A 12742-nucleotide genomic window follows, 5' to 3' on the forward strand; every position below is an offset into this window, starting at 1 on the left:
TAGTTTATATAGACTAAAGGAAAGTATCACTGACAGAATCAGTACGTAGATTTAAATGCGATGTTTGGTCGAATACATTACAACAGCAATAAGCAAAACATTTTTTTTACTGGTGGTGAAAAAATATGGCTCATGTGTGCCTCCTAAGGGACAGATTTGTAGTTGCAGTTGCAGAAGTCATGCATGTATAAAAACAGGAAAAATACAATTCAGTGACAGAATGTGAAATAAATGATGAAAATAAGAAATCTGTAAAATAAATAAAATATACAAATAAATACAATATGTGATTTGTACAATATACAGTATTTTCATTTAAAGGTATAGTTCGCCCAAAAATGAAATTATGTCATTACTTACATATTTTCATGCCATTCAAACCTATTAAACATTAAAGAAGAATGTTAAGCAGCTTTTTCTTCATATAACAGCAGGTCATAATCTGTCAAGTTTTCCAAGCTGCTATCTAAGGCACATCTAGTTTTAATTATTTGTTTGTTTGTTTATTTATTTATTTGCTTCAGTCTGAACACCCAAAACCCAGCTCACAAGTCAAAACCTAACACAATTTAAAGTGCCTTTTTTCCTATTTGGTCAATTGCAAGCTTCCATATATGGAAAACTGCTATGCAAAGATTCTTCAAAATTCATCTTTTGTGTTCCACAAAAAACAGGTTTGAAATGACATGACAGTTTTTAAATGATGACAAAATGTCCTTTTATCTCTATAAGCCAGTACAGGGAAAGGTGTGATCAGGATCAAGGTTCTTGTTCAAGGCAGGACAGTTCATGCAGGAGCAGAGCAAACGAGGGTCGATCCTCAGGTTTCTGTTAAACAAACATTGTTGTGTTTATGTTGCTGTGGCAATAATGACACTAACAAGACGCATAGACAAATAACTAAAACAGACCAGGATACAGTAACATTACCTGCTTTGAATTACATGAGTAATAAAAGACAGACAGTAGGAAGGTTTAGTAATAAAACACATTAATTGTGTGTAAAAAATACCCTACATAATCCACATTTCAATCTGTGAAAAAAGCAACAACCTTAAAGGAAAAAATATGAACATGACTAGTTTCTCAGAAGGCCTTATTCATGAGAACAGGATTTCTCAGTAAAACCACTCTCTATACGGAATGACGTTATATTTTGTTAATATTCATATCAGCTTGCGGTTCAAGGATGATTTAAATGCTGGAAAGTTTATGATGCATTTAATGCTAGACTCACCTCTTTCCAGCTCCACTGCATTAACTCATACACACTCTGTGGACAAAGGCGGGGTCTCAGGAGCCGCAGGCCTGCATTTAGGGTCTCCACTACCTCTGCATTACTGCGGGTATCATAGGGCACACGGCCCTCACTGTACACCTCCCACATGAACACACCTGCAAATGAGACGTCAATATGTGTTTAGATCAAACATGGGGATTCTGATTAACATCATCTCAGTGGATTGATATGGACTCACCAAATGACCACACGTCTGATTTGCTGCTATACTTCCCGAATTTGATCACCTCTGGAGAGGACCATCTCACTGGAAATTTGGACCCAAAAGAACTGGTGTATTGATCATCTAGGACAAACCTGCAGATACAGGTGGGAATTTTCCATTACGTTGAGGTCTTAAAAAGCAGTGATGTGGGAATCTGCAATACTGAGGCGCTGCTACTCACCTTGTCATTCCAAAATCTGATATCTTCACCACATTATCTTCAGAAACCAAACAATTTCTTGCAGCCTGTGTAAATAGGAAGATTTGAGGACCAAAAAAAGCAAGAAATTAACACAATAAAAATTGAAAGTGACATGACATTCAGCCAAGTATGGTGACCCATACTCAGAATTCGTGCTCTGCATTTAACCCATCCAAAGTGCACACACACAGAGCAGTGAGCACAAACACACCATGAACACACACCCGGAGCAGTGGGTAGCCATTTATGCTGCGGCGCCTGGGGAGCAGTTGGGGGTTCGATGCCTTGCTCAAGGGCACCTAAGTCGTGTTATTGTCAGCACGAGATTCGAACCCACAACCCTAGGGTTAGGAGTCAAACTCTCTAACCACTAGGCCACGACTTCCCCCAAAGACCCTGTGTACACTTACCAAATCTCTGTGAATGAAGTTGGAGCTCTCCAGGTAGGCCATCCCCTCACTCACATCCAAACACATCCCCAGCAGAACCTCCTGGGAGAACCTGCCTTTTCTGGCACGCAAGAAGTCTGTCAGGCAGCCATGTTCCATGAATTCAAATACCAGATAGATGGGTGAGCGAAGAGTGACCACACCATACAACTGGACCAGCTTATCGTGGGACAGTTTCCTGTGGAGACAGACAATGAGCAATGCAATAAATTCATCCCTTACAGTAAAAAACACATGAACTTTACATGTGCATTCGCATGTTATAATCACATCTGAAATATGTGAAACTCACATGAAACACATATGATACATATGGTTTTGGAATGTTTTCATGGTCTAAATGTGTGAAATCCATGTGATGACATGTGAACGTGATTACATATTGTCCACATTTGATCACATGGGTTTCACATGAGTTTCATGTTTGTGTCACATATTTCACATGTGATTTTAACATGTGATTGCACATGTGAAGTTCATTTGCTTTTTCTGTAAGGGATGGTACACTTTTGATCCTTATATTCATGTCCTTTGAAACATACAGCATGAGTTACTCACATCATCACTTGTGCTTCCTCCTTAAACTCCTCCTCTGACATGAAACCCTCTCGGACAGTCTTAACTGCCACATGCAGGTCATTCCAGCTTCCCTTCCAGACCAAGCCAAACTGTCCACTGCCCAATTCCTCGCTTAATGTCAACTCATCAGGGTGAATCTCCCATTTATCTGTAAAAGAGACAGACTTTGTTACACCTTACAAAGAGGTGGAAACATTTCATATATATATGAAAGGTAAGAAATCACTATATATATATATATATATATATACAGTGCCATGAAAAGATTTTTGCCCCCTTCCTGTTTTTAATTAGATTTTTGCATATTTTTCACACTTAAAAGACTCAGATCATCAAACTAATTTTAATGTTACACAAAGATATTGCAAGTAAAAACAAAATGCAGTTTTTAAATGATGATTTAATAAAAGAAAAGCTGTCCATGCCTACCTGGCCCTACGTGAAAAATGAATTGCCCCCTCCTGTTAAATCATGAAAGAACTGTGATTAACCACATTACTTTAGAAAGCTGAGTTAAATTTCACTAGCCACACCCAGGCCCTATTACTGCCAGACCTGTTGATTCAAGAAATCACTTAAATAGAACCCGTCTGACAAAGTGAAGGATGCTTAAAGAGCAATACATAATGCCACGATCTAAAGAAATTCAAGAACAGATGAGAAACAAGCTAGTTGACCTATATCAGTCTGGAAAGGGTTATAAAGTCATTTCTAAGGCTTTGGGACTACTGCGTACCACGGTCAGAGCCATTATCCACAAATGGAGAAAACTTGGAACAGTGATGAACCTTCCCAGGAGTGGCCGGCCTACCAAAATTACTCCAAGAGCACAAAGGCTCTTCTCACATTTGCCAAAAAAACATCTTGATTATCCCCAAGACTTTTGGGCAAATATTCTGTGGAATGAAGGTTGAACTTTTTGAAAGGTGTGTGTCTCGTTACATTTGGCGTAAAACCAACACCGCATTTCATAAAAAGAACATCATACCAACAGTCAAACATGGTGGTAGTGCGACAGTCTGGGGCTGCTTTGCAGCTTCAGGACCTGGACGACTTGCCATAATTGATGGAAGCATGAATTCTGCACTGAAATGTCCAGCCGTCAGTTTGTGACCTCAAGCGAACTTGGGTTATGCAGCAGGGCAATGATACCAAACACACCAGCAAGTCCACCTCTGGCTCAAGAAAAACAAAATTATGGTTTTGAAATGGCTAAGTCAAAGTCCAGACTGAAATGATGTGGCATGACCTTAAACAGTTCATTCATGCTCGTAAACCCTCCACTGTGGCTGAATTAAAACCATTCTGCAAAGAAGAGTGGGACAAAATTTCTCTGCAGGTATGTGAAAGACTCATTGTCAGTTATCACAAATGCTTGATTGCAGTTGTTGCTGCCAAGGGTGGCACAACCAGTTATTAGATTTAGGGGCCAATTACTTTTTCACGTAGGGCCAGGCAGGTTTGGACAGCTTTTTTTCCCTTAATAAATGAAATCATTTAAAAACGGCATTTTTGTATTTACTTGGGTTATCTTTGTGTAATATTAAAATAAGTTTGATCTGAAATTTTTAAGTGACAAATATGCAAAAAAAGCCGGTAATAAACAGGTAATGTATATATGATACACACATAATTATTATTATTTTTTTTTATCAATTTTACATTTTCCAGTTTTTATTTTTATTTTTATGGTTTTTCTAAGAAGTCTCTTGTTGACCAAAGCTTTGATCCAATCTTTACTGTCACATGATCCTTTCACAATAATTCTAATATGCTGATTTGGTGTTCAAAACTTTTTTTTTAACAATACAAGAAACAGAGATGCTGCTTAATATTTTTGTAGAAACCACGATTTTTTTTCTTCCCTCAGAATTCTTTGGTTTAACCACTCAAAAGAACAATATTTATTTGAAATAGAAATAACGCGCGTGTGTGTGTGTGTGTATACAGTATAATATACACTGTGTGTGTATACAGTATAATATACACTTCAATACAACTCTTATTTTACTTGACGGCTTGTTTTACCTGATGACAACTCCTTGATCCTTGGGTTTGTGACATTTCTAGACACACAATGCCTCAATCTGGTTATTAAACCTGCCACAAAAACAAGCACATCACAAAGTGAAGACTCTTATGCAGTTTTCATTAGTTCTATATTATAATCAACTGAAACATTAAAATCTAATGCTTTAAGATTTCAAAAGACCGTTTTTGAAAGCAGTGCCTCTAACGAGATATTATGTAATGAATGCTATTCCAAATATTGGCATACAATATACGTTCAGAGCAACTCTTTACTTGGAATTTTTACCTGCTGGATTGTGTTGATGATAGCGGATGAGCTCTGGAATGGTCGGAAACACGTATTTCTCAGCTAAGTAATACATGACCTTTTCACCTTCTCTTTGTACTTTGATCTGGTAGTGCTTAACTAGGGGATACTTCTCTCCATCAGTCCTGCAGATGAATGAAATTCATTAAAAACTTCAGAACACCAGTGGAAGATCAAATAATGATTGAATAAAATGATCAGATATTTCTTTGTAAGTGATTGTAAGCAACATTAATTTCATAGCAAAGTAAGCGTTTACCCTGAGATTCTGGAAAATATTGACACGGTGTATACACCTGGGTGTTTAGAGTCCCGAACCATGAACCCCCCGTCCTTGTTCTGTAAAGAAAACCTTTAATGTTAACCATAAATTCAACCGTAAATGTCAACCCTTACAAAATGTAAATACCATAAATGAGAAAGTATACACAGAATTATGATTTTTGTTTCATTCTGACAAATAAAGTGGTATGGATGTATTTGGTAGAGAGACTGTTAAAGCTAGTTAATGATAATGGTTATGACAGATATTTAACTCATGTGTACTGTATGTCTGAGATCTCTCTTATTTAAAACATAACATGTAAGATTGTCTTGACAGGAAACACAGCAGCCACATTCTGGTTTAAGGGCTGTAGATTTTGTTTGAACTCTGCATGCTTTTGCCTGCACCGTCTGCAGACGTTGCTGTTGCAGGTTTGCAAAGAAACCCAAGTTTCTGCAATACCCAAAAACTGTGAAAATGTACTGAAGTGGCATGACATTAGTGTTTAACAAAGTTAAAGTTTGGGGTTATCTGATTAATGACATGGAAACATTTATTGACATTATGAATGTCATTAGTTTATTGCCTTACCTCTCTCATTAGTAAGCTCTCTGCCTCGGTCCGAGTTATGTCTTTATTGTACCATCTATAAAACCACAAAGCATTGGAAAAACGTATTATAATTACTGTATTAATCAAGCTTTATGAACTCAAGACATTTTTTTCCCCTTTCATATCAAATGTTTTATTCTGTAACATACGGATGAGAACTTACTCAAATGTATCAATGTTGTCTGATATTTTTTCTGCAACATATATACATGGTACCGTGCCGACATTTCTGTAATGGGGAAAAAAGCACAAAAAACGTTACTTGTAAAAGCCTCTGTTATTTCCTACCACTGTAACTGTTTTAAATCATTATCATGCTAAACAAAACTTTAGCAGCTCCATAGAAGAGGAGCTAAATATCAGTACTGGCCTTATTGTTTATTCTTATATAACTGTTTTTTTCTTTTTTAATTAACATAATCTTGGCTTGATAATAATCATATAGAGGAGTATGTCCCTTTTTTTGTTTATAGATGTTTTTAGCATATTGACAACATCTTGAGGCATTTCTAATAATAATAATAATAATAATAATAACATTAAAATTAATTAAATAAATACATAAATCAATTAATTAAAATAAAATAAACTCTCCATCAAAGACATTTGCCATTGTTTAATGCTGAATATCTAAGAAACACCATGCTTTTGATCATTTTTTAGCAATTAATACTTTATATATCATTGTAATATTTCCAAAGTGTAAATTAAGATGCTCAAATCGGTTAATTTCCAGATATAATGTAAATAATACAATTGTATCATGTTGTTATATAATACAGCAAGAATGATGCTACAGGTAAATAATGAAATAATAAATCCCATTTGAAATGTTTAAAACTTTTGAGAATTTTTAAATGACTTTTTTGTTAACGGAACTGTTACTCAGTGCTGAAACGGTTCATATCTATTTATCAAATGGGTTTTTGTGTCTGATATTCATGACGGCGAGTGGAAAGGTGTGGCATTTTGTTTAACTATCTCATTTCGGCAGTGAAAAACTTTTATTCATTAACGTCTTTATGTAATGTGTCAAACTTCTCATTATTTCAGAAGGCATTATAATAAATGTAACTTAAGAGAGTGCAAGAATTAAGATAATTACCCGTTTTTGTCCTTCACAGTCCACCAGTTTGGTTCCGAACTGTCAATGACAAAATACTCTTCATCTTTATGCAAAGGCAGGTCTGTATCTTCTACAGGGCTGAAATTCCTCAAAGCAACAACAATCCTCTCCTCTGGATCTGAACATCGGCGCTAGTGGATACATACCGACAGCTCAATTTACAACATCTCATCTAAACACTGTGCTAAATGTACTAAACTACAAAAACAACAGAAACATTTGAATAATCTTAAACATTTGAAGCTATTTCAAAATTAAAAACCTAAAACATTAAGTAAAAAATATATAAAAGCATAGGAATCAGAAACTGTAAACAGAAACTGAATGACGAACCATGGGATCTGGAGTTGGGGGAAGTGGTTTGGCTGTGGGATGAAATGAAACAATTAAAAATTTATGAAACTGATAGAAATGGACTGAGATTCATCATACTCCACTGCATTAATATTTTGTGGAGTGACTATGATGTTTTATGATTTGAAATTTGAAATCTGTTCAACTTGAAAGATTTTGCACCTCCATTGGGATAGTATTCACTGCATCCCGTCGCCAGCTTCTCGGTCTGATGACAACATCTCCATTTCCCTTCGCCCCAGAAGTCAGGATGGTACTTCAGAAATAAGTTGTTATTTTGCGTCGCTTCATAGGTTGAAGAAATAACATAAAATACAAAAGATAAAGTACACATCTAAACAAAAGTATTGAAAGATCAAGATCATATTCCACTCTACACTTTCTTTTCTGTTTTTAACGATGCATATCACTTTCTGTAACAGCTGCTTACCTTCTTTCAGAGCTCTGACCCATTTTAACCTACAATCATTGTCTGGAGCAAACACATAAAGATAGTAGCTGCCATGGGCGACCTGTCAACAGACACAAATACACAAACTTTTAAGCAATGTAAACAGAAATCAAAAATGCAGAATGTTCATTTGAGATTTTTCTCAAAAGTTTTTCTATACGCATTATTTTGAAAATATTTACAGGCACTTTCTCCTGTATGAGCAAAATCTTGAAACAAAACTCCACTGGTTTCTCACCTGGAAAGGGTACTTGTAATCACAGGGAATGGGAACATCACTGCGAACGATCTCCACACAATTGATATGAGACAGTTCGATGCAGCCTTTCTGAGTTGGCTTTTTCTAAGGCGATATACAAAGGAATATCATTATTCTACTGCTCATTCATCACAGACATTTTCTGAACTTACTAAAAAGTGAATTTTTTTTTTAGCTTTTAATAAAAAAACAGTAGCTTTCGAAATAATAAAAAATAAATTAGTAACAGTTACAGTGAAGTCTCCAGAAGGTGTGACTACATACCCCAGGACGATGTTCGAAGTATGTCAACTCCTGTGTGTTTAGCACAAAAATCCTCTCTTTGTAATTGCACGGCGAAGTTCTTCTTTTCTGTTGTGATTTCTTGTACAGTGTTTCCTTTAGGATGACCCTTTGGTACATGGTGAAATCTGGATATTTAACTACCTCATAGAAGGTTGACTCATGGTTAATGATGTGTGGCAATCACTAGTTCTACACTTGTAGAGCTTACACTGATGTATAAAGTATAGGTTTCCGGAGTTGACACTTTAGGTAAGCCACTTCCTGAGGTAGACTGCACAAGTTAAACTCCCAAGCAATCACATGCATGCACACACACACACACACACACACACACACACACACACACACACACACACACACACACACACACACACACACACACGTGCACACACACACACACACACACACACACACACACACACACAAACACTTGCTCTTTCTCCTTCTTTGTTAACACATTTTTTTTGAAGGTTTATTAAGTGGTTTTTCATCATAATATTACAGTGTAGATGATATCAATTGTTACAATCCATGTGAGAGCCTCTGTAACTGTCACATTTAGTTTGGTTTCTGTTCCTGGTTGATGTTGCGTTTTGTTTCCTTGTGTCCCTTTTGTTTAATAAAGAAGCTGCAAATAGAACCATTTGTCTCTCTCTCTAACAGGGACACTGTGACAGTTACAACATTGTAAACAAAGCCAAACTTTAAAAGGAGGATTCACTTGAACATGTATGCTTATATTTCCTCATGGAGGCAGTGGGAAGAGAAGAAACATTCATCCTAGAAAAATTGGTGTTAATATTTTTGAGAACAGATATAATTGAAAAAACGTGAAACTTGACTTAGAGGTTGAAAAATTCTCTAACCAAAAAAATTCATAAGAAATCCACATCACTGTGTAACAAACTGTCATTTAAAAATTTATGAGTATATATACTGTACACTACGACCAATGTGTATGTGTATGTGAGTGTGGGTGATATATATATACTACCAACCTAATCAGCTTTTCTTCTAATAAATTCTCAATATAATATACTATTTTTTATTCAAATATATACAAAATTTTATATAACACAAAAATTAATAAACAAGAAAGTACAACAATTAAGCATAAAAATACAGTACAAAATGCCATGTAGAATGCAAACACACACACACACACACACACACACACACACACACACACACACACACACACACACACACACACAAATAAAATAAAATATAATATATATCATTGCTCTTTTTGTTGTTTTGATTGCTTCCACTGTCCTCATTTGTAAGTTGCTTTGGATAAAAGCGTCTGCTAAATGAATAAATCTAAATGTAAATATAAGATAAATCAATTATCACTTTAACAGTGACTCACCCATTTTAGAGCTTTGACCTATGTAACCTACAGTCCTTGTCTGAAGCAAATAGCTATCAAAGGCAACATGTAAACAAACCAATAAACAAACAAGAAGTTAAAGTAATAAAAACAAAAATCAAACAAGCAACTCAAAACTAACAACATAACTTCGTACAATGTAAATTTTCTCTCATTAAAGCCAAGATGATTTTTTTTTTAAATAAGTAAATGTAATATGTCTATTATTTTATATTTTGTTTACTTTCTTTCTTTCAAGACCGATCTATTTATCAATGTCAAACCACGAGAGACCTATACTTGAACCACGATGTCATTGAATACCCTCAGCTAAGTACCCGCCCTGATCCGTCTTTGACCAATCAAATACCTCGTTGCTAAAGGACTGTGCACCAATGCAATCCATTCATCTTTAGACATGAAGAAATCGCAAATCGAGACATGCAAGAGGGCTTGATCGCTTTGCTTATGTTTACTGGAAATCTGTTTACGTAGCTGACAGTACTTTTCTTAAGTAAGCCATTAGTTTCGGTGAGTATTTTTGTGTTAAATACTACAGCGGCGAGTCCCGCAAAATCAGTCGCTTTGCTAATCTCTGAATCATTATTCGGTGAACCGTAGCATGTAGCTTGTAAACTGTTAGCTGTTTCTAAACCAGTTTTGTTTACAAACTAAAGTTAGGTTTTCTTTTACTGCATTGCCAAAGCAGTCCAATGTGTTTGTTTCACTGTTGTATATTCTTGGACAAAGAACGTGTACATTTAATCTCTTCTTTTCAAAGCGAATTTTGTTTATAACAAATGATTATTGTTTGTAGAATGTATCCCCAAGAAATGCTATTATTTATTAACAAATACTAGCATTATTAAATAATGTTACTGGTTAACTTAACCAATAGTTATGATTATTTTCTTGCTTTTCCTGATTAGATTTCCAAAATGGGGGAGCCACAGCAGGTCAGTGCTCTTCCTCCTCCTCCGATGCAGTACATCAAGGAGTACACGGATGAAAATGTGCGAAAGGGACTGGCCCCCAAACCCCCTCCTCCTATTCGAGACAGTTACATGATGTTTGGCAATCAGTTCCAATGCGATGATCTCATTATTCGACCACTGGAGAGCCAAGGCATCGAGCGCCTTCACCCTATGCAGTTTGACCACAAAAGAGAGCTGAAGAAACTAAATATGTCCATCCTGGTCAACTTTCTGGACCTTCTGGACATCCTCATCAAAAGCCCAGGCAGCATTAAGCGAGAGGAGAAGCTGGAGGACTTGAAGCTCCTTTTTGTCCACATACATCACCTCATCAACGAGTACCGTCCCCACCAGGCCAGAGAGACGCTGCGGGTCATGATGGAGGTTCAGAAGAGACAGAGGCTGGAGACGGCTGAGCGTTTCCAGAAGCATCTGGAGCGGGTGGTGGAGATGATCCAGGGGTGTCTTGCTTCGCTGCCTGATGATTTGCCACAACCCAGCAGCTCCAGCATGGGAGAGGCTGGTGGCGCGGCATCAGCTGGAGACTCCAGACTGAAAACCGAGCCTATGGATGTAGATGAGACCGGTGTTAGCTGCATGGTTGCACAAACGGACAAAAATGTGCCCAGTAAGAAGGACAAAGTGTGGGATAAGGATGCTGCAATGTGCAGTATTATTGATGAGATGACCTGAACTGTCTAAGGAATTTATTCAGAAAATTTTAGCTCTTCAACTTTGTTACAATACTTGGAACTGCCTTGGACTACAGACATTTTTACTATTTAACAAGGTTGCCAGATTACACAGTCAATTAAGTAGACATGTAAAGTGATAAAGGTCTACTGGTCTTTTCATTTTCATATCTCTCACTGTATTTTTGTGTTATTTTGTCATATAAATAAAACAGGCACATTGTAAACTATAATAAAAGCATGTTTGAATGCTTAATACCTCCCTATTTGTGTGTGTGTATATAATTAAAATTATTATTGTTGTCATATAATATTATAACTAACCTCTGCTCAAGTGTTTTATGTAAGAATAAGTTTTAACCTTAGTGATTTAAATCAAACTACTGGTACAGAACCTGTTCCACTGCCTTACAAAAGAAGATATGTATGTGATGTTATGTGATTTAGCCACTCAGCGTCACATGTTTAGCTTAATGCAAACTTATAAACCTTTACTGCACTTACGCAACCTTGTGTAAGTGCACTTTAGTCTGAGTGACAAACATTTGAACCAAATGAAACTTGTATCCTTTGCAAGTAATCACAAAGCTTCTGTATTTGCATTGCCCTTGACTAGTAAATGCAAGTTTTTTGCTGGCCTATATGCCACTGAACATTTAAACTATAACATAAATGAGCACGTGTTACAACAAGTTTATTAAGATTTATGTAATTTAGTATGAAAGGGTTTCCTAAAATGAAGTTAGTTTAATATAGTATAACTATTTATGTAAACAAATTAGGATTCATGTTTAATTATATTAACGTAATGTTATTCCTGGCTGTGGCTGTAGTAGTGGCCCCATATGCTTTAATCTTAAAGACAAACGTATTCCTACGTGCGGCAAAAGCTGAAATACACAAGAGAAACGCAAGAAAGCAATTCATTATCAAATCATAATTATTGAACACCCATATATGTCCATGACAGTTTTTTTTGTAGGCGTCTGTCGTTGAATTAGTGCGCGAGATTCCCTGTTATGAAACGCAAGGTTTGATGTTTCACAACAGGAGCAGGGAGCCAATCGGAATCACCAAAACGCGTCACGTGTTTTTTATTTATGTAATGCAATGGTTTCAGACGCGAACCCAGTACACTCTGCGTGCTGCACTAGAGAAAAATGTTGGTATCGTGAGCGAAAAATCAGAAAATCAGAGATCCATCGGTTGTTTTTTATTTTGTCCTTGCACTGCGTTGATGGAGTTCGGAGGAGTCGCACTGATGGGACTGAAGTGGAGT

At 36.4% G+C, this 12742-nt stretch overlaps 2 protein-coding genes across 5 annotated transcripts; one reads left to right on the top strand and one right to left on the bottom strand.

The window, feature by feature from the left end:
• Nucleotides 1–413: 413 nt before the first annotated feature.
• Nucleotides 414–9203, bottom strand: itk (IL2 inducible T cell kinase). Its single transcript, XM_059515747.1, has 17 exons — nucleotides 8405–9203; nucleotides 8120–8224; nucleotides 7861–7942; nucleotides 7593–7715; nucleotides 7410–7441; nucleotides 7056–7207; nucleotides 6114–6179; nucleotides 5930–5984; nucleotides 5333–5412; nucleotides 5053–5198; nucleotides 4764–4835; nucleotides 2715–2883; nucleotides 2118–2334; nucleotides 1687–1751; nucleotides 1479–1597; nucleotides 1238–1395; nucleotides 414–828 (listed from the first exon to the last, which is right to left on the bottom strand). Exons 1-17 carry the CDS (start codon nucleotides 8540–8542, stop codon nucleotides 760–762), a joined length of 1848 nt encoding a protein of 615 aa, XP_059371730.1. The 5' UTR covers nucleotides 8543–9203; the 3' UTR covers nucleotides 414–759.
• A 975-nt stretch (nucleotides 9204–10178) lies between these two features.
• On the top strand, nucleotides 10179–11725 carry med7 (mediator complex subunit 7). 4 transcript variants are annotated; one of them, XM_059516692.1, is made up of 2 exons: nucleotides 10179–10328; nucleotides 10727–11725. In XM_059516692.1, exon 2 carries the CDS (start codon nucleotides 10736–10738, stop codon nucleotides 11462–11464), a length of 729 nt encoding a protein of 242 aa, XP_059372675.1. In that variant the 5' UTR covers nucleotides 10179–10328; nucleotides 10727–10735; the 3' UTR covers nucleotides 11465–11725. The 4 variants fall into 4 exon arrangements, with proteins under 4 accessions (XP_059372675.1, XP_059372676.1, XP_059372677.1 ...); XM_059516693.1 differs by having other exon boundaries at nucleotides 10185–10298; nucleotides 10696–11725; XM_059516694.1 differs by having other exon boundaries at nucleotides 10186–10332.
• Nucleotides 11726–12742: the final 1017 nt, after the last annotated feature.

Source organism: Carassius carassius, chromosome 29 (genome assembly GCF_963082965.1).
Source record: "Carassius carassius chromosome 29, fCarCar2.1, whole genome shotgun sequence".
Classification (NCBI taxonomy): Eukaryota; Metazoa; Chordata; class Actinopteri; order Cypriniformes; family Cyprinidae; genus Carassius; species Carassius carassius.

Excerpts from the sequence above, each read along its gene's own strand:
- itk (XM_059515747.1), bottom strand. The coding sequence starts at position 8,542 with ATGTACCAAAGGGTCATCCTAAAGGAAACACTGTACAAGAAATCACAA. Across the intron at positions 5,985-6,113 it reads GACAACATTGATACATTTGA|ATGGTACAATAAAGACATAA; the intron begins GTAAGTTCTCAT and ends GTGGTTTTATAG. Across the intron at positions 5,199-5,332 it reads ATATTTTCCAGAATCTCAGG|GACTGATGGAGAGAAGTATC; the intron begins GTAAACGCTTAC and ends ATTCATCTGCAG.
- med7 (XM_059516692.1), top strand. The coding sequence starts at position 10,736 with ATGGGGGAGCCACAGCAGGTCAGTGCTCTTCCTCCTCCTCCGATGCAG.